Source organism: Diadema setosum, chromosome 11, assembly GCF_964275005.1.
Source record: "Diadema setosum chromosome 11, eeDiaSeto1, whole genome shotgun sequence".
Classification (NCBI taxonomy): Eukaryota; Metazoa; Echinodermata; class Echinoidea; order Diadematoida; family Diadematidae; genus Diadema; species Diadema setosum.
In genome coordinates, this window is record NC_092695.1 from 34,802,258 (window position 1) to 34,824,479 (window position 22,222).

The window sequence follows — 22,222 nt, forward strand, 5'->3', positions numbered from 1 at the left end:
TCATATCTACCAGTCAAAAACATGCACACTTGACTATCTAGCATAGCCACTGTGAACATTTCCAGAAAGTGCTGAGGTCAGCTCTGGGCATGTCTCCTAAAATAATTTCCAGCCTTGAAGTGTAATGAAGTGCATATTGTGTGATTACCACACTGTCAGGAAGACTGAAATTTATATAACAATTAAAAAAAAACACATTATTTAGCAGTATGGATAGCATGCACATTGATTTACTATTAAGTAGTATAATTTAAGTGGCAAATAACCTAAATTCTGATTTGAAAAGGATTTCTAATACACCATCTTCGACTGCAGATAACATGATTACAAAAATAAATTTAGGTAGTAATTTTTGTAACTTCTTTCAAAATATCAATTTTTTACAAGTCTTGTACAGTATCTCTAACCTCCCTTTTTTTTTTCCTACCGTTGAAATGTTTCAACATTCTGTTAAATACTACATTCCAGTAAACTGCCCCTAAAAAGCCCCAGTACTGGCAAGAGTTGTGAAACAGTTTTCAACATATTGTATATCATTTGAGATCCCGTGGTAATACGAGAAATCAGTGGCAATGAAGTACACATTAGTCATATGGGTTGTCATGACTACACAGCCTATCCTCTCATATCCCTCCACTTTGGTTACAGCATGGTCTCTTGTGTAACAGATGCTCAGTACCACCTACACATCATTGAAAAAAAAAAGACTTTTCTTTCTTAAAGGGATGGTAGAGTATTGGTTGATGTGAGGATTCAGCTTTTAACTTTTTGTAAAATACGTAAAAACCACCCTAAAGGGCATACAATTCTAAGAGAAATTCATAGTTTAGTTAATGAAAATGGTTATGAAACGGCTGAAATATCCAAAAACAAAGTAAAACAAAGCAATCCTAATAAAAAGGAGGGTGTCACCTTTTACTAGGATTGCTTTGTTTTGATTATCTCAGCCATTTCAAAACCAATCTTCATCATAATAATGCCTCCGGCATCACTTTGTGACGGAGGCATAAAAAAAACCTTTAAATTCCTCTTAGTGTTACATGCTAATTCATATTTCATCATCTCATTATCTCAAAAAATTATCGGAAGCCCCATCTCAACCAAAACTGTACCATCCCTTTAAATGTCTCTCTTTCTGGTTTTTTTTTTTTCTGTGGAGGTAGGGTTGGGGCAGCAAACCTCTTATACACGAGAGCTACTCCTCTGCATCAGCGAGAGTCAGTCACGTGGCGTCCTGCTACCTCGCTTCCTTCTGTTTCGGGTGTGGCAGCCCCCTCTCCTTGTGCCGCTTCTCTGCCTCACTCTTCTCCTTCTCCATGATGATCATGAGGAGGTTCTTGGCCAGCAGCGAGAGGAGCTTGTCGGCGGGGTCCATGGCGCCCCTCTGGATCCACTTGGGGATGGTGGTGCGGGCGTGGCGGAAGCCGAGCTTCTGGAGGATGTAGTCCACGCCCACCGGTTCTATCTGTTTTCCTCCCCATGACAATAACCTGGAGTTGGGATTGTGAATTGACATTGAGAATGATTCGCTAGCAATACTCATCATGACTCTCATGCAGCATCCCCGTTGAGTACATTGGTTTCAAAAAGAGATTGGATCAATATTTTGAAAGTGATCATTACAGAATAATTTTGTTGAATATGATTGATTTCTTTTTTATTGCTAAGCATACATTATGATATCAATATTGAGTTAAGCTTACCTCACTCATACTTATGTGATATGATATGGTGATTTTGCTTTAGTTATTAAATAATACTTCCTTTTTTAGTTTTTATTATCTTTGATTTTGCATGTGTTTAAAATTTAGCATTTTCACTTGCCTTTTGACCTTTGAACTTTGACCTCATGGCCCAAAACTTCCCCAAGAAAATTTTTTTCCTGGTAATACATGCCTATGTTAAGTTTCATGAAAATATTTTTAAGGCATTGCAGAGATATGAAGGAATTAGTGAAATTTTAAGGATTTGGCCATGACTTTGATCTTTGAACTTGAATGTGTGCACCCAAAAGTTTACAGGCACAACTTCGTCCACTCACACATACATAATAATGCCAAGTTTCATTTGGGTACCTCTAACAGTCTTACGTTATGCTGTCCACAAAAGCAATTACAAACAGAAAGACGGAAGGACAACCCCAAAACATAATGCCTCTTGCAACAATTCAGGGTGGAGGCATAAAAAAGGGAGAAAATTTACATGTAATACATATTTGCTACAGCCAATAAGTAATCTGGTGAATAGTATGCATCAAAACATCTACATTCATGGACTTGAATAAGATAATGCTGCATAAAGTTACTAAAATCATGCTAAAAGGAAAATGCACACTGCAATTCATGCCTCATTTCAAGACGTAAAAATAAGCTTAAATTCAAACCAGAAATAAGAACATGGAGATTGGTCTCCTCTACTCTTTGGAGTTCTTCATGGCAATATTCAACAGAGTACACTAAGTCATCAAACTTTTGAATTGTTTTTCAACAACAACAACAAAAATATATAGGGAAAGTATCATACAAATCATATTATCTTTGGATATAGTGCACATGGACCTTGTGCAAACTTCGCAGCCAATAAATGCATATCTCTTTGTTAAAAGGAGATGAACAAAGAGAGAGATATATGAAAAACGCAAAAAATAAAACAAGAACTACATGGCAGTCAGAATGGATCCAAGTCATCAACACCAAAAATCTGCACTGATCAGCTTGATGCTAATGATGCTGAGAGGGAATTACTGGAGACATCACCAACGCGTCTTCACACGAGGTCACATGATCCCGGGATTATGAGCCGAGGCGAGAGACTGTCTGAGAAACTGTCCTGCCGCAAGGTCGCCTCTTGATCGACGGACAGCCGGCAAGCCTTTTATGCGCATTTTTAATTTAACTGAGTGATGGTAAATAATGCAGAAGGACAGGCCATATATCTCGACGTGGTAATGCAGACTTTCTTCCTCCTGCCTACATATTGATGCATTATGTGCACTGTTTACACAAAGGAGACGAGACAACTTAATCTGTTCCGTTCCTCTTACATGTGCAAATGCTCATGCATATAAAATGAAGGTGAATATGCACTTCTTTGGGAGACAAAGACAAGTCTTTTGTTTTTCTTGCAAATCCAGTTGAGTAAGAACCATCTCTAGGCCATCAGACACTCGGGACAACTGACCTTATGGTTGGTTCCAGCTGCCAGGTAGAGCAGACGAATCGGCGGCCGTCAGTGTTGAGAGGGGTCGTCACGGCAGCCTGCCTCAACATCTTCTTGTCCTCTTTCCTCTTCTTGCCCTCCGCCCCGTCCATGGGCGACACGGACGATGGGGACGGCGATGACGATGACGACGACATCGTGGGAGGAGGTGGTGGCGGTGCGGACGAGGAGGACTTGGCTAAGGATGGGAGATTTAGGGTTAGGGCCTGCTTGTCCGCACTGGACGACGGAAGCTGTAAGCTTGACCCTAATGCCTTGGTGGGTGCCATGACTTTGAAGAGAAAAAAAATTGCATCAAGTTAAGAATTAGAACATCTTCATATCTAAAGCTAGCAAACTACCACTCACAAAACTTTACCTGTGCAATCACTACTGATTTTCTTTGTAAAAACCTTTGTAGGTCTGAATACAGTATTAAACAGATATTTCATCCACATATATTTTTACACACGTTAGTGGAATGGAATCACAAGCTTGTTAAGTTTGGCAGTTGATCTCCTAACTCCCAAATTTGGCAAAAGCAACAGACTACACAAACATTCCTCCCGTACAAACAATCACCACATAAGCACAAGGGCATACGTGTGAGGAGGGTCCATGTGAGAAGGCAGATGACCCAGCTAACGTCTCTGGTTAGAAAGGGCTCACCTTTCTGCTTGTACGTGATGTATGCCAGGACCATGTCGTGGAGGAAGAGAATCAGCTCGATGTCCATGGTGACGTTGATGTGGTCAGTGAAGTGGGTCACAAAGGTGACCATCACCTCCGGCGATGGTGATACCGGTGCATCTGAGAGACAAAAAATACAATGATGACATTGACTTAGGTGGCACCCTCCATGCTATAAGAAATGTGATGACCTGTTTTCTTCAATATATTATCATTCTGCATAAGTATGATACAAGACACCTTCTGTTCCAGCCAGCAACGGGTTAATGTTAAGCAGCCAGTGTTTGTGGCACACCATTTTTGTCATCGACTGAAAACATGTCGGGGCATGAACCACGTTATTCCAGTTTAGTGAGGCTGGAGAAAGGAGCAAACACACAGCTTTTGGTATAGCCATAATGCCGATGACCACTCACATGATTTACTGAACAGAACACCAGCACTCTGAAACAAGGCCTTGAAAAGAAACCTGCTATTTTTCACACAAAATTCTGCAATACACACCTATTATATTATATTAAAACTAAAGTACCATGTTAAACACAGTCAGCATCACAGGAATAGCTGATAGCTACAATGTATCAATTCAAATGTCTCATAAATCTATAACCCTTTAGCAACTGAAGATTCCATACATAATGGCCTATTTCTTGGAAGATACAGCAATATTACTCTCATTTGGCAACTTTCTGAATTATGCAAAATAGATCACTGCATGTTTATTTTTATTTTTTGTCTATTATAAGTTATGTTTATTTGAAAGCCTATTAAGACTGTACCAAGAGACTTGCGTGTAACAGAAATAATTCTGACATACTTTAGTTGACCTTTGACCTCTTCAAATTACATAATTATATATTCTATATGAAAAGGATAAAAATAGTAAAGCATAAATCTATAATAAAGCAGATGGGCAGTTTTGGGTGTTTAGGGAGTAATCTGACAGGAAGTTTCAGGCAGTTCAGTTACTAATGGGTCAAGAACATATTGATTTAAATATTACATCTAACACTTCATACATGCAGGTCAATATATTTGGGGCAACATTTTAGAGTTATTGTCTTTAGTTATATATCATTTTTGTTCATGATTTTTCCCTCTCTCTGGAAAGATTGAGACTGAAGAAATTTTCAATGACGCTGAAGTATGTAGAATTAAAACCTTAATCCTATGAATTTACATATGTCATGAAATTTTCATGACAGTGGGTTTTGCCCATTGCCGGAAGTAAGCCGGAGGATTTAGCACATGCTAACCAAGTACTGACGGAATAGACTTGCATACATTTAATTCTACTTTGCATTGTCTTCTCCTTCTCTGAGCAGGGGTGAGGAATGATTAAACATCCTTTTAACTTTTACAAGAGATCTATAACTATGTGATGAGGTCTTTACATAAAGGATTAGGATAAAGTGGAACAAGGGAATATACATGAGAATCATCACAGCATCACACAAAGTGGCTTCCTTGAAGTCATGTAACACAGAAAATATAATGGAGAATAGAATATAGAATAGAATAGAGAGAAGAGAATCGCATTATCCTTGGCTTAATGAAAGAAATATCTGTTGTTTTTTTTTTTCATTTAGTAGTGGCAACCTCTTTTCTTTTTTTTTTTCTAAATGTAAACACATTCTCTCCCATTTTTCTCATGTAATGTGGGTGTGATACACATATATTGTCATAATTTACCAGTACAGTATTTAAAGACTAACAAAGACTTACAAAGTGAACTTTAAATCATATACACTAATGGATACACAACAAATGAAACCTTACTTAAACAAACTCATTTACAGGTAAAACAATTTTCATATTTCAAAGGTGCGGGTCACCCAAACATACTATGGAAGCCCAGTATGTGACGTGTGACTGTAAGATCCAGAGAAGCCGACCTACCTGGCTTAGGAGGTCGTAGCTTCTGGTGGTGCTTGGATTTCATCTCCAGCTGAAGCTTGGGAAGGGCAAAGATGGGGTCGGCTTCGTGCTTCAGCGTCCCCCTCTTCTGGCTCGGCAGGTCACCATACTGGAAGTACTGTTCAAATTCTGTAGAGTATCACAGAAGGAAATGGGCACCATATGGCAAAATGCTAAAATATTTCCAGCATAAGCTCAAATATTTTCTCCAGACATGTATTGTACTCTACTAAATTTAGTTGCCAAATTTTGCATTTATCAACAGTCAGTAAACGATTGGCAATCTCATAGCAGATATATTGGTGCATGTGTTCATGTTTTCCTTTTTAGATCAAGGTGACCTCATTCTCCTCGAGCAGATCATTTTTTCCTCTCTCTCTCTTGCTCTCTCCCCAAGCAATCAAGGTCTGTGCTTGTTGCATCAAAATTATAGCAAGTATATCACTCCCACAAACTTAAACAATTGAAGTCTAGATTTTGAAAGTCTCTTCAGGATGCCTGATGCGGACTGAGAAAAAATCTGGATCAACATAATCAATCTTCATTATACACTCAGTGGTAATCTGCATCATGGTTACAGAGAGTGAAAAGTAGAATGTTATTTTGAATAAAAAATATCCTTTCAAGGTGACAAGATCCTTCTATGGACTAAAACTTCCAACAATTCACTCTTTCACCTGCCAATTGTGCCCAATCACATGCTATAAGCTTACATGTTTTCCCCCTTCAAACACAAGTACTTTGTGCACACTAATGAAATGTCAAGATGATAAAGCAATTGGTACTGCTTCTGAATACCATGCACATGCTGCCCAATAAGCCCTACTTGTAAGTAAAACCACTTGCTGACTTCTCTGCAACCTCAAATCTTCAGTTAGTAGTTGGTTGTCAGAGGCTGTTAACCCATTGAGGACACGCTAATATTGCTATAACATGTTTTTCCTGTACGCACATGCCTGAGTAGACTCAAGACTAGTCTTCAATGGGTTAAAGGGTTCTATGCACTTGGCAAATGGCTGTCAGTGTTCCATGGATGGTCAGCAAACAGTTTTGGTCAATTTTTGGGCTGCATCTGAACACCTTTTGCCAACCAAACTGGTCCACTTAATATTAACAATCAAGCATGTGCAAATTACTGTGATATGTGTTAAACGAAAGAAACATGTCTTCAGAATACAGACAGTGAGAAACAGGAGAGGTGGGTCAAGTCTCTACGGGAAGAAACCCACCTTCAGGAGTGCTGATGGAGCTGACGTACTGGAAGGCCTCCATGATGGAGCCGGTGGAGGGGAAGTGGCTTCTCTCGTTCTTGGTGACGCGGAGGATGGTGGCCAGCCAGCCCTCCTCACGCTGTGTCTGGTTGTGGCCTAGGCTGAAGAGTAGGTCCTGCAGGACCAGAGTGTCTTCTCCGCCTGGATGTTTTAGAAAGGGAATTCGAACAATCATGCTTCAGTTCTGCGTGTTCACTGACACAAACCAATGCTCTTTCTACCCCCGAACAACCAGGACCTGGAACTGCCTACTTCTCTTTGCAGTCACAGCACCACCAATTTCTGCTTTCCAGGAGGCCGTTCTGCCTGTCATAAAAGGGATGCAGCCTCCTGTGGGCTTCAGACTACTCTAAACCCAGCCCTGGATTTTGCATTAATCCGCAACATTATCCGCTCTATGTTTTTTATTATTTGTTCGGTTATGACGAAATTTCGATATACTGAAAGAAAACTGCCGGTCCCAAGGACTTCATTATAACAGAAGTCCACCATATTATAATGTCCCACACTCGTCGTCGATTAACTTCATGAACAAGCTGCTATCAGGACTGTAGCTTCAAGGTTCAAGGTCATAACTGTTTGTCATATACCTTGCAGTCTTTTTCACAGACCCTCCTGCTATCAATAGTGCCTCACTGAGTGAGCAGAAGCAGAAAGCATACGTGTGCAGGCTCACAGTCAAGTCTTTTTCTTTTTTTCTTTTTTTTCTGCACAGAAACGTGCTAGAAAGGTATATGACTATGCATATTGGTGGTAATAAGATAAGTGAATCTATACAAACATGCCAAACATCAGGTCAAAATAATGATGCAAGAATAATAGCAAAGCCAACAATAATATCTTGTCATCATCTACAGAGCATAATGTGTGCCATTACACTGTATATAGGACTGCATGTGCCCTGCGACATGCAAAATTGTGAAAGTTTGTAGAGAAAACCCTGATTCATGACTCACAGTGTTCAGAGGAGGGAACCTGGAGGGCTTCCGTCTCAAACTCCAGCTTGGGCTCGCGGAGCGTGAACAGCGCCCAGGAGTTGGACCGGAAGTTGAGCCCGTGGAAGCAGGCCAGGAGGGCCTGCTTGCCCAGGAGGGTCACCTGACCCCCCAGGCGCATGCCCTCCGGGCGGGGCTGGTTCTTGTGGGCCCGGTGGAAGGTCTGGATGAGGAAGTCGAAGACCGACTGCCAGTGCTGGTGCTCCTTGGACCCACTGGAAGGGTCTGCCTCTGTTCCCTTGCCTCCTGGGAATAATGAATGTGTTGATGAGAATTGCTCATAGGGGCATAATTTTTCAAATATGACTCATGCTCCTCAAAATGGCATCAATTTAGACTGGTGTTCATGGGTATTGATAATTACTGGTATCTACTCTTGGAATTATTGTGCCTTATCTTTAGACAAGCTCATAATAATTAAGATGTTTTTATCATAAAAGGTTCAATGGAAGCAGGTACGTGACTAGAGTTTCAAATCACCATGACCGCCTGCCCTTGTAAAGAAGTGAAAATCCTTGTCATAATTATGTTGACTTCTTTGGAATTTGGAAAACTTATGTGCATTTCACATCCAGTCCATGACATATCATTCAATCCTGCTTTTTCCATGCTTTATTTGCTACGATACGTCGTCATAAATCTTGATTGTGGATATTTCAGGACGGACTTCATTACGGGTTATTCACAGCAACTATACACTGACTTTCAATCGAGAGATAATAGAATGACACTATCTGCTACTATATATGCAATATATTTCATGGTGTATTCATACACTACTGTGTACTCCATATATTTTGCGAGTCTAAATTTTCACGAATCAGGAATTCTCGACGATTTCGCGAGTGGTTAAATTCGCTATCGTGGAGTCCTGTACTGAATGGAGAAATGTACATATGTACATCACATCCACATCGGGATCAGAGTCAATATTTTTCGTGTCTTTAATTTCGCGAATAGCACCTGACTTGCGAAAATAAAATCATCGCGAAATATTCAGCGTATATAGTAATTTAACAACAATAATAAAAAATGTCAACTCTGAATCTGACATGAATGCGACATGCACGCATTACACTTTTCAGTTCATTACTATACTCCACATTAGCGAATTGTTGGGAAGTCTCTATTCATGAAAAATTAGACTTGCTATTGTAACAAAATGATATTTATTTTGTGTAGTGTGCAGTACATTTCATTTGGAATTTGTGCGAAACTATTGATAGAGCGATATTTGTTGATACATATTCAGTAACACAATGTAGTCGTGGTTACTTTGTGCTGATTTATACATGTAACAAGCTATGCATTCTAAAAGAGTGTTTGAATTGTTCCTTTAAGTCAGTCGTCTGTATTGATGGTTATTTGTCAATTAGTGGTTTTTGTGGAGATTCAGATAGTGATAAAAAGTATGGATGATAAGTGCAGCGATAATTCCTACAGTTAGTTCAAAGTTGTGTTACAGAGGTTTGACACATACATTTAGCATTGTGTGTGTATAAGTGTGTATACAGGTTGGCCATATGACACATTTTAGACAATTAACGTTGATTAATTAGTAAACATGATCAGTTATGGGACTGAATATGGTGTTGATGTTTGATTAAAATGATTTCAATCAAACTGTGAAGAGTTTAAAGGGATAGCTTAAGTCTGTGTAAAATAAAGTAAGAATAAAGGAAATTTTAGGAGAAATTAATAACCATGCCTATAATAATTCAGCACAGGTACTATTAGCTACCTCATTTTTCGTTCAAAAAATTCTGTGCTTGTATCACACTTGCACGCTACTCTGCTCATATTCTCAGTACTCGGCAGTGAAGAAGAGAGGCTGATCCTCGGGATAGCATTGTCTTTTCTGTCTTGTACTCGGTACGAGTTGTGAACGAGTAAGAATAAAGGAAATTTTAGGAGAAATTAATAACCATGCCTATAATAATTCAGCACAGGTACTATTAGCTACCTCATTTTTCGTTCAAAAAATTCTGTGCTTGTATCACACTTGCACGCTACTCTGCTCATATTCTCAGTACTCGGCAGTGAAGAAGAGAGGCTGATCCTCGGGATAGCATTGTCTTTTCTGTCTTGTACTCGGTACGAGTTGTGAACGTGAGTATGTACACACTATACCTGTAAATAAACAAGTTGGTGTTCCGGTACATCGCCTCTGAAATTGTGATGCATTCGTGTTCAGTATAACATAAGTACTGGTTGGAATGAATGCTGGTGAGACTGGGATGGCATCCGGTGGTTCTGCGGCAGATGACAACTCATCCAGCAGCCTTTGCGAGCATTCTCGAGCGGGCTTTGCTGCACCGTGGGATAACTGAGTATCTGGACGGACGTCGGAGAACGAAGTTCAGAACTTTGGAAGGAACAAGTACGTCCCACGTACTTCCAGAACAGACGTCGGAGAACGAAGTTCAGAACTTTGGAAGGAACAAGTACGTCCGACGTACTTCCAGAACAGACGTCGGAGAACGAAGTTCAGTACTTCGGAAGAAACAAGTACGTCCGACGTACTTCCAGAACTGACGTCGGAGAACGAAGTACAGTACTTTGGAAATGAAAAGTACAAACGACGTACTTCCAGGGCGAACGTCGGAGAACGACGTACTCTAGAAACGACGTCGGGAGTGAGAGTGAAAATTCACTGGTCAGTGTGTTGGGTGAATTAGATGTGAGAAGTGAGAATGTGCCTTTGAATCAGATAGTGTGAAGTGCAAGGTGTAGACTGGTGACGTACAAGTGGTGGGAAACTTAAGGTTTTATCCTCTTCATAGAGTGATCATATATTTCGATCAAACGGACGGTCGGCTCGGTCTGCATAAGTGCCAAGGCCCCGTTGTTCGCTACAAATTGGTGTCAGGAGTGGGATACTCTGGAAGAGGATTTAGTGAGAAAGTTTTGACTCGGAGAAAGTCAAAATGGATTCTGAAATTCGACGTCCAACGCCGCGGGATGTAATGCAGCGGTTGGAGAATAGTTTGGCTGAAATCGACCAGATGATGGCAGATCTGCGAACGTCGATGCAGCCAAAAGCAGAATCAAGAAATTCACAAGTACGGGCACCGGAGATGTCACCATTGCACTCTTCACCTATGGGGCAGTTTGACAGTCAAGTTGGTTATGACCAGCCCAGAGGACAGCGATTGCCAGAAGAAGCGAGAGGCTTACCTGGACAACAAGCTCCGTTTCCACAGCCGGCATTCAACAGAAAAACATTGGCATACCCTGGCTCGACGTTTGACACAAGAAGTTTGTCGAAACCTAAGATGACTCCCGATAGGTTTGATGGAAGAACTCCAGTATCAGACTATCTCTGCCACTTTGAAGCATGTTGCAGAATTAACAAGTGGTCGGAGGAGGAAGCCACGGAATATTTGGCAGCAAGTCTACGAGGTCCAGCCGTGAAGTTGTTGTCACAACAGACGGGACGCCGTTTAACTTACCATGAATTGGTTGACCGAATGAATAAGCGGTATGGTCCAGGCGGTAAGGCAGACGTGTTCTTGGCCGAGTTGCGGCATCGACGCCGCGGTCCAAAGGAAACTCTGCAGGAGCTAGGACAGCACATCCGCGACTTAACAGCACTTGCGTACCCTGACTTTGATCAGGACGGCCATGATAGACTTGCAAGGGGGCATTTTATGGATGCCATTCTGGATCCAAGAATCAGAGAGGGTCTATTTCGAGCGCAGCCTCGTACTCTCGACGCGGCGGTGGAGGCAGCACTGAATGTGGAGGCGTTCCTCAAGATGGAAGGCGGGCGAAGGGACCAGAAAGCGTCTGGTTATAGTCGCGCAGCACTGGAGGAGACGCAAGGAAATGTTGCAGCACCGACTCACGACAAAGTTGAGAAACTGCTCGAAAATTTGATCGCCAAAACAGAACGGCGCATCCAGCAAATTACCAATCAAGCCCAAGAACGTATGAACAAGCAAAGTAGGCCAAACATCAAGTGTCACACGTGTGGAAGTGAAGGCCACGTTGCGAAGAATTGTCCACAGCCAAAGCCGCTCTCTTCAACTACAACTGAAACTCGACGATGTTACAACTGCAATGAAAGTGGACATCTAAAGAGAGATTGCCCGCAACTCAAGGAGGCATCAGATTCTTCGCGGGCCGCGACGGAACAATCTCATGGAGAAACCACTCGCATGCTAGCTGAACAGAGAGATGAGGTCGACAAGACGAATGAGAAGAAGAATGAGGTGAAACATCCCGAAGACAGAACAAAAGGAGAAAGTGCGAGGACGTCACAAGATGCGAGACGACATGGACTATTTGTAGAAGGGAAAGCAAATGGTCAGTCCATCACTTTTCTTCTCGACACGGGATCATCTAACACCCTCATCTCAGAGAGAGCGTTCAGTAAGATCATGGAGGCGAAGAAGCCTTCTCTTCGAACTTCCACAGAGATTGTTCAACTGGTTGACGGCTCCCCACTGAAAATTGTGGGAAAAGCAACAGTGGAGATTGAGGTGGGAAACACTCAATTCGTAACCGAGGCAACGGTGGCGGACCTACAGAATGATGGCATTCTAGGTCTCGACTTCTTCATCAAGACGAATGCCGTACTAGACTGTCGTAAACTAGAGTTACGAACTCCTTGTGAGAATATCCAATGCAGAGACCCTCATGGGCGAGCGTTCTGTAACCGGATGGTAGCCACGGAGAAGACAAGAGTGCCTGCGGGGCACGAAGTCATTTTTCCTGGCGCAGTAAAGCAGTCAGAAACAGCCTTCAGGACAGGACTGGTGGAGCAACCTCACGAGACAGTGGCCCCTGAGAGGAAGGGGTCCACCCGACGAAGGTCGAGGGGTGGGAAGCATCGTTCCCGACGGAGCCGGCGAGAAGACAGCAACCCCCCGGACAGCGTTCCCGTAGAAGTGCCACCTTCGAGCCCAGTTCGTGAGGAACCGAGACTGCCACGAGAAGTATCCCCGTTGTCAGTGTCATCGGGAGGGAAGACGCCCTCTCGAGCGGCTTCGCCAGCGAAAACGGCCTCTACAGGTGGAAGGTCTCCGTCCCCTGAGGCATCTGCAGAGAGGGCTGCGTCTCCAGCAAGGAGTATCTACCGGGAGGCTTCATCAGCCGAGTCCACCTCGTCAGGAGGGAAGAGTCCCTCACCTGAAGTCTGCGACGCAGGAACCCAGACTGTGCTGGATGGCAGGCACAGAGTCAGGGAAGCAGTCTACCGGGTTAGGGGACGTCGACATCGACGTCTGCGTCCACCGCGCTTGAAGACAGCACGAGGGAATTCGTGATTCCCAACAACGTCATTGTCATCCGACGCACGGAACGATACACCAGAAACATTGGAGAATACATCGAGATTGTCACAGAGGAGATGAAAGGAGTGGCGATGGAGTGAATTAGAGTGTAGTGAACATGGACTATAAGTGATAGGTTGAATGGACACTAAAACGGACTCTGTGAAAGACATTCGTTCCTCACTGTGTATTTTCTTTGTCTTGTTTTCTCTTGCCAGTTCACTTTAGTTTAAGTTACTTTGATTTGTTTCAAATATGTTTCAAGTGTTCTTTGTAGTTTGGTTTAATCGATCAGAAGTCTCGAGAAGAGTTGTTGAACTTGTATTATGCAAAAGATAAATTAAGCTTGATTTGTTAAGCTTGGGGACCAAGCTTATTAGAGGGGGGAGTTGTGTAACAAAATGATATTTATTTTGTGTAGTGTGCAGTACATTTCATTTGGAATTTGTGCGAAACTATTGTTAGAGCGATATTTGTTGATACATATTCAGTAACACAATGTAGTCGTGGTTACTTTGTGCTGATTTATACATGTAACAAGCTATGCATTCTAAAAGAGTGTTTGAATTGTTCCTTTAAGTCAGTCGTCTGTATTGATGATTATTTGTCAATTAGTGGTTTTTGTGGAGATTCAGATAGTGATAAAAAGTATGGATGATAAGTGCAGCGATAATTCCTACAGTTAGTTCAAAGTTGTGTTACAGAGGTTTGACACATACATTTAGCATTGTGTGTGTATACGTGTGTATACAGGTTGGCCATATGACACATTTTAGACAATTAACGTTGATTAATTAGTAAACATGATCAGTTATGGGACTGAATATGGTGTTGATGTTTGATTAAAATGATTTCAATCAAACTGTGAAGAGTTTAAAGGGATAGCTTAAGTCTGTGTAAAATAAAGTAAGAATAAAGGAAATTTTAGGAGAAATTAATAACCATGCCTATAATAATTCAGCACAGGTACTATTAGCTACCTCATGTTTCGTTCAAAAAATTCTGTGCTTGTATCACACTTGCACGCTACTCTGCTCATATTCTCAGTACTCGGCAGTGAAGAAGAGAGGCTGATCCTCGGGATAGCATTGTCTTTTCTGTCTTGTACTCGGTACGAGTTGTGAACGTGAGTATGTACACACTATACCTGTAAATAAACAAGTTGGTGTTCCGGTACATCGCCTCTGAAATTGTGATGCATTCGTGTTCAGTATAACATAAGTACTGGTTGGAATGAATGCTGGTGAGACTGGGATGGCATCCGGTGGTTCTGCGGCAGATGACAACTCATCCAGCAGCCTTTGCGAGCATTCTCGAGCGGGCTTTGCTGCACCGTGGGATAACTGAGTATCTGGACGGACGTCGGAGAACGAAGTTCAGAACTTTGGAAGGAACAAGTACGTCCCACGTACTTCCAGAACAGACGTCGGAGAACGAAGTTCAGAACTTTGGAAGGAACAAGTACGTCCGACGTACTTCCAGAACAGACGTCGGAGAACGAAGTTCAGTACTTCGGAAGAAACAAGTACGTCCGACGTACTTCCAGAACTGACGTCGGAGAACGAAGTACAGTACTTTGGAAATGAAAAGTACAAACGACGTACTTCCAGGGCGAACGTCGGAGAACGACGTACTCTAGAAACGACGTCGGGAGTGAGAGTGAAAATTCACTGGTCAGTGTGTTGGGTGAATTAGATGTGAGAAGTGAGAATGTGCCTTTGAATCAGATAGTGTGAAGTGCAAGGTGTAGACTGGTGACGTACAAGTGGTGGGAAACTTAAGGTTTTATCCTCTTCATAGAGTGATCATATATTTCGATCAAACGGACGGTCGGCTCGGTCTGCATAAGTGCCAAGGCCCCGTTGTTCGCTACACTATATATATGGCGTATATAGCATACTACACAGTACAAGACAGACATTGGATGTTTACCCTTCCCACTCCTGCCATCGATCTCATCGATGGGCGCGGTGCTGAGCGACGCCCGTCTGGCGGCGGCAATCTGGCTGGCTGCTGTGGCGATGGGGTCCCAGGAGGAGAGCATCCTCCGGCTGCTGGTGAACTGCTGGGTGAAGAACTCCTCCAGGCGGGCCGCGATGCGCAGCATGTCGGGCGTGGTGGAGCGGCAGATGAGCAGCTGCAGCGTGTCCCAGCCGATGGTGGTGTTGGCATACACACTTTCAACCGTGTGGTATTTTACCCTGCATAGATTGTGGGGAGAGGAAGAGATGTGATGAATCGTATATCAAGATGAATGAAATAATCATAAGATATTTTTAGAATTCATTTTCCTTTTTCAGCTGTAGTAAATTTTACCACATCAGCACCAATGGACCTAAACTCGAATGCTAAGACAAATGTGAAAATTTTATATTTCCCTTCTTTTTCTGCAAATTTCACTATGCCAAAGAAACCTTAAACAAAGCTAAGGATACTAGTAAAATGATTGAGACAAACACCATGAATTAAATCCCACTTTTGTAATGACATATGTCTATTTAGGTAACAATTGTAAGAACAACAACATTTTTGCCACACAACTCATTATACAACCTTATCAAAAACTTAAAGATATATGAAAAAATGGTATTGCATAATAACAGTTTGTGTAATACAGAAAGGGTGAAAGGAAGTTCTGTGATATTTTTTTCTGCAAAATCAACTTTAAGATACAATGTATGTACAAAATTTATCATCACTACAGACCTGAGACTGCATAAAACAACACAAAACAAAAACAAAAATGTCACTGAAATTATAAAAAGAAGTTGAATATGCCAAGAACCATTGATTCCAAGATGATTTCCGAAAGATGGAAGGAGTGGGATGCACTAACTTTGGGTCCGAGTTGGCCCTGAATTTCCACTCGTCCTTGCAGGCGATGTCCATGCCGGTGAGGCGGGCCAGGAGGCTGCTGGAGCCCATGTAGTCGATGCGGGACTCTAAGCTCTCCAGCTGGAGCTGGAGGTCGTGGTGAGGCTCCTTGCCTGGGGTCTTGGTCTGACCACCTGGGTGTGATGAAGGGGGGAAGGGGAGGGGAGAGGGAGTGGGTGGAGACAATCATGAGGACACCAAAAGTGGGATGGAGATACAGCAAATGAGGTAGATGGAGGTAGATTAGAATATCAATTTAGTATATACAGTGCACTCCTGTTCTAACAAACATGGTTATAACGAAATTCCGGTTAGGCGTAACAGATTTAATATCACGAGCGTTCGCCCGCGTCCGGCATGCCTTCTTATCTGTTAAGTAGCCAGCTTGGCTCGAGCTTGGCATGCGCCCATGCCGTCCGCGTTCGGGAACGCCAGCTTAAAAGTCTTTTGTTTAGTGCCTTTGTTTCGAACACAATAGCGTCAACTTCACTGCACCCAATCGACCACGAAGCCATCGCTCCATGTAGCCAGCGTTCGGGAACGCCCGGATTAAGTCTTCCCTTTGTCTTGTGCTGAACACTTATACACAGTTGATTTCATGGAAGCTTAAAAAACGGACAAATTAGCAAACAAATGAAACCACCAAAGGCATCGCACTATTACGCGTTAGTAACGCTGTGATTACCTTAATTTGCGTCGACGAGAGGCGTAATCAAAAAGTATATCCGAAAGAGTATTTATTCCCCTTACATGAGCGTGAGACCACTCTTGTAAGCAGCTTCTCAGGTGAAGCAAAATGTGTGTAATGAAGTGACAAGTGTATTAAGAAAAACATTCACAATAGCTAGGTAGATTGACGGAAACTTGACACCCATGGCCGTGCCAGCCAGGCAACAGGCTGGTGGAAATTTCCAGGAACTTCAAAGCAGGTTTGCCGCCAGGCAAAACCGCAGGGTAAAGGAATTTGCGTACGTGCTGAATGGGTCGTAAACATCGTGTCAATTGCATGGGGCCTGGGAACAGGGGCTAGGTGCATACACATCTGGCTCTGCTGAAACTATGGAGCTATAGTACAGTAAAGTCGACACGATAAAAAAGTCCCGATTTTTGCCTTTGTTATTCCTTGAAAATTTCTTCGTCTTAGTCGACAGTTAGATGTCGACAACTCGCGTAAGTCGACCTGATTTTTTAGTGCCAACTGAGCTGAAATACGTGTTTATTCCCTCGTCTAAGTCGACATATTTTTTTTCGCTCAAAATCTTATCGCCATTCTCTGAAAAAGAATTGTTTTCCCGCGAGTCGGTAATTCGCTAGTGTACGGCGTGGTAGCGTTCGCGCCATGCGTCCATTGTCTTGTACGCCAGAAATGAAAGGGCATACATTCATTTACATTCTTTGGAGAATTACATGTAGTTGCCTACCCAAAGCAGTTCACTTTCCCCCTTTTCTCCTGCTCGTTATTCTCAAAACGCACAAACTGTGTACACATAAAGGTCCTAGTAGAAAATCATTATCAGAACATGATACACGTGTAGGTGTTTCTGTTTAACCGAATATTCTAACGTTAATTATTCCGAAGCATTAATAGAAACCTGGGCCCGTTTTTAGAAAAGTAATCAAATGCAACTACATGTAATTAAATGCAACTAAAAATTAAATGCAGGTGTATCAAATCACGAGCAACTTTGCACATAAACGCAAGTGCGTTGCTGAAAATGCTTGCGTTTGATAAACATATGAAACTAGAAAATAGTTGTACAAACCTGAAACTCAATTGCGTTGAAACGCAACTCTAAAGTCAAATGAAGTCCATCAAATCACGCGCAACGCTGTATTCAAACGCAAGAGCGTTGCAGGGAAGACTTGTGGTTTTCGTAAGAAACTAGAAACTGTGGTTAAAAGCATCTCTTAACATCTACGGAGGTGCGTTATTGTTGAAAAGTCTTGCATTTTTTTGTTTGTTTTTTTCGTACGCAAAATTAAAAATTAAACGCAGCTCTGAAAATCAAATGCAATTGCAAGTCCTTGTGATCACGCGGAACGCTGAATAGACTTGCGTTTGATAATCGTACGAAACTTGAAAATTGTAGGGAACTTCTTTAAAACTCAGTTGCGTTTCAACGCGATTCTATAAATCAAATGCAAGTCCATCAAATCACACGCGACGCTGTATTTAAACGCAAGAGCATTGCCGAGAAGACATGCAGTTTTTGTACGAAATTATAAGAAACTGCGTTTAAACGCATCTCTAAACATCTACGGAAGTGAGTTATTGTTGAAAAGACCTGTATTATTTTTTACTTCGTACGCAAAATTAAAAATTAAACGCAACCCCAAAAATCAAATGCAAGTCCATCAAATCACACGGAACGCCGAAAAGACTTGCGTTTGATAATCATCCGACACTAGAAAATTGTATAGAAACTTAAACTCAATTGCGTTTAAACGCAATTCTAAAAGTCAAATGCAAGGCATCAAATCACAAGCAACGCTGTATTTAAAACGCAAGAGCGTTGCAGAAAAGACTTGCGGTTTCTGTACGAAACTAGAAACTGCGTTTAAACGCATAAAAATCTATACCGAAGCGTGCTATTGTTGAAAAGACTTTAAGAATCATATATTTTTTTTAATTTCGTAACGGAACTTTCGCCATGACCGAACTTAGTCTGCACTAGCAGGGGAAAGACATCGCAACATTTACACATTTCAAACTACCGAAACGCATCATGCTTCACGAAATGTCAGTGAAAAAATAGTAGCAAATTATTGTTACTGCAGTTCGCTACTCCGAAGGTTTAAATCTCAGTCCAAAGTTAAATAAGTCCGACGATGGAAAGATATTCATCTTTACGAAGGTTAGTAAGCCGAAAGATGTCGTTTCCGAATTAACAAATTTTTCTTCTTCTTTTTATTTCAGACTGGCCCGCGCCGTACAGAGCGGTAAAGTTGCGAATCGGAGCGCGAGAACAATTCATTTTCAGAGTATGGCAATAGAAATTTAAACAAAACAAAATCACATGGCGACTTAGGGAAGGAAAATCACACATCCTATTTCAACTCAGTCGGCACTGAAAAATTATCTCGACAGAATCATACGAAATCACACGCATATCTTCACAGCAACGCACTTGCATTTAAATCGCAAAGTTGCATGCACTTTGGGGAATATGCGTTTGTTTTTTCAAATCAAATTTAAAACTTACAGTGTCTAGAAACGGGTCCAGGTTTCGGATCCCGCTCTTTCAAAATCTCTCAAGAGATTTGGGTTTTGTGCAATGCCGTTACTAATCCGCGTGTGCTTGTTTCGCAATAAAACTCAAATGAAGATGTACACAGCGATAGAGGCTCAGCTCAGTAGATACCTGCCTCCAGTGACAATATTCATGTATACAACAAAAGAGTTTGTGAGCCCATTAGCGCAATGTCTATTCATGACTATGTGTAGCTGGTGCCCGATCGATACTTTCATTGTTTGATGGCACATGACTAGTTGACCATGGAAAGGGGATACATGTATAGGCCTACAGCTTGACTGCTTCCGCACAGGAGGAATACCAACCTGTCCATTCTCAAGTCGACCTGCAAAGAGAATCTCGCTTTTGAGCATTTCAGGCTCTTGGAGATGTGGAATTGGGTTGTGTAAAGCTAAAAGCCGCGTTTACACCATGTTCCCGGTAACCACGGCAGTCACATTTCAGGCCATCAAGGACAAAACGGGACGGACGTGAAACAACGCTGTGAGACGAGATAGGCAAATGTGACAGGCCGTGATTGCCGAGATTGGTATTCGTTGATGTGACAAATAAATACGATTCATTAATCCGAAACCGCACGAATTTTGTGATTCTAAAGGTGCATTTATCGGGATATGAAATTAATTACGTTACTCTGAAAACGAATAACACAACTTGTTCCTTTTAATTTCTGGGATTAACAAAACATCAGAAAGCAAAGCTTATTTAATTTTCGGATTTTTAGTCTGACATTGGGGGTTAGTAGTTCGGAAAATAGTATTGAAAATCTTTGAGGCAAGAAAATACGTTGAATTCTTATTATGGCATCGTTATTTCCTTTGCCTTATGTTCATTATTCCGAAAGAAGAATAAGGTTCGTAAATCCGATGGCTCTTTTTGCAGAACCCGCAAAACACGCAAATTTGATATGCCTTAACTAATAAATTTGTTAATCCAAAATTGTATTAGGGCTCGTTAATACCATTTGTGGCATTATTCCGAAGGTTCGTAAATGTGAGAATGAATTACGTGCATGGTACGAAACTTATATCATTTTTGGCTAAAAGAAAATTAAAAACGCCGAATCTTTTCCTGTGACGGGAATATGGGTTTATTTCTGAACGTGACATCGTTTACTTCTTTGCACGATATTCATCATTCCGGAAAAAAAAAAAATATTCAGATGGTTCATTCATCCGAAAATGGAAAAAAGGTGGGTCGTTTATCTGTAAAGGAATTATCATATTCGTGGTAAGAAACTTCGTTTTCGAATCAGCTATATAACGTCCGAAATTTTGAAACTTATAAGAAAAGCGAACCTTCAGCATATTAAAATAGCGAATCGTAACAGGTTTTTTTGTGTTTTTTTTAAATCGAGCAGTGTGGAATAACAAATATCCGACATTTATTTTAGCATGGTATGGAGCAGAATGTTACTGCTATTCACTTCCAAAAGTAAAAGCAATCATCTGACATTTATTCTGGCATCTTCTGAATGTTATTGCTATTTACTTTCGAAAGTAAAGCAAATATCCGACATTTATTTAATCACCGTATGGAATTGAATATTACTCTGATTCATTTCCGAACGTCAGAGGAAACATTCGACATTTATTTTAGCATCTTCCGGAGCTGAATGTTATTGCTACTTATTTTCAAACATAAAAGCAAACATCAGACATTTATTTTATCATCATACGGAGTTGAATATTATTATTATTCATTTCCGAACGACAAAGCAAACATTCGACATTTATTTCAGCATATTCCGGAGCCGAATGTTATCCTTAATTCATTTCCGAATGCAAAATCAATATTATCTGACATTAATCTAAGCACCGCACGGAGCTGACTCTTACCGTTATTCATTTCCAAAAGTATAAGCAAACATCCGACATTTATTTTAGTATCATACGGAGTCGAATATTACCGTTATTCATTTCCAAAATTAAGAGCAAACATATGACATTTATTTTAGCATCTTACGGAGCCGATTGTTACCGCTGTTCATTTTCGAAAGTAAAGGCAAACATTCGACTTTTTTAGTGGCCCGACGTGCGTTTTTGGTGGCCCCGAGCCACCGGGGGCACCGTAAGTGTCGAGCCATGACTAATGTCATCGAAAAGTAAACCAGAATGCAACTTCTCGCTTGTGAATTATTGCTTGTGAATAATCGCAAAACTTTGGCAAAACTTTTGGAATACCAGCCCTGTTCATGACGCTTGGAAACTGCGAGTCGAGAGAATTTTGCGAACTGGTGCAATGTTACTCCGTAGCGTAGGCGACTGTACTTGACGATTAAAAATGCATGTGGAGTCGCAATCGTTTGTAAACTGTCTGAAGTGCGCGATTTCTCTCACCCTATTTTTTGCCACGCGATTTATTTTTAACTGGCAAGAACGATGTGGAATTCTGGCGTCCACCGTAAATTGTGCACTTGCCGGCGCAAATTGTTCTTTTCATAGGTGAAGCCGTGCGCGGAAGGCACGTGGTTGGGATAATCCTTGCGTTCCTAAAGCGGAAAGGAACGCCATGAATGCGACTTGTGAGCAAGTCCGTTCTGTTGCGTCCAAGGAACGCCCTCATTAGAGTGATGAATAGAGGGATTAAGCCCCCCATTCTGCACGCAGGAGGAATAGGGGCGTCCCCTAACAAAAGGAGGAACGCGAGCGTTCCCCATGCGGCCGAACGCTCGTGAAATTAAATCTGTCACGCCTTACAACAAAGTAAAAATTCAGGCTGCAGCATTATCATTATTATGTTTTTTA

General features: G+C 41.7%; 1 protein-coding gene across 1 annotated transcript in view; it reads right to left on the reverse strand.

Annotated features, from left to right (window-relative positions):
* Positions 1–1,156: 1,156 nt before the first annotated feature.
* Positions 1,157–22,222, reverse strand: part of LOC140235451 (bridge-like lipid transfer protein family member 1) — a 98,939-nt gene continuing 77,873 nt past the window's right edge. Inside the window, exons 56-63 of the mRNA XM_072315478.1 lie at positions 16,184–16,355; positions 15,289–15,548; positions 8,033–8,317; positions 7,035–7,217; positions 5,788–5,934; positions 3,868–4,008; positions 3,181–3,490; positions 1,157–1,490 (exon numbers count right to left, since the gene is read on the reverse strand). Of these exons, the coding sequence (XP_072171579.1) occupies positions 1,238–1,490; positions 3,181–3,490; positions 3,868–4,008; positions 5,788–5,934; positions 7,035–7,217; positions 8,033–8,317; positions 15,289–15,548; positions 16,184–16,355 (1,751 nt within the window). The 3' untranslated portion in view covers positions 1,157–1,237. The remainder of the gene's footprint in view (positions 1,491–3,180; positions 3,491–3,867; positions 4,009–5,787; positions 5,935–7,034; positions 7,218–8,032; positions 8,318–15,288; positions 15,549–16,183; positions 16,356–22,222) is intronic.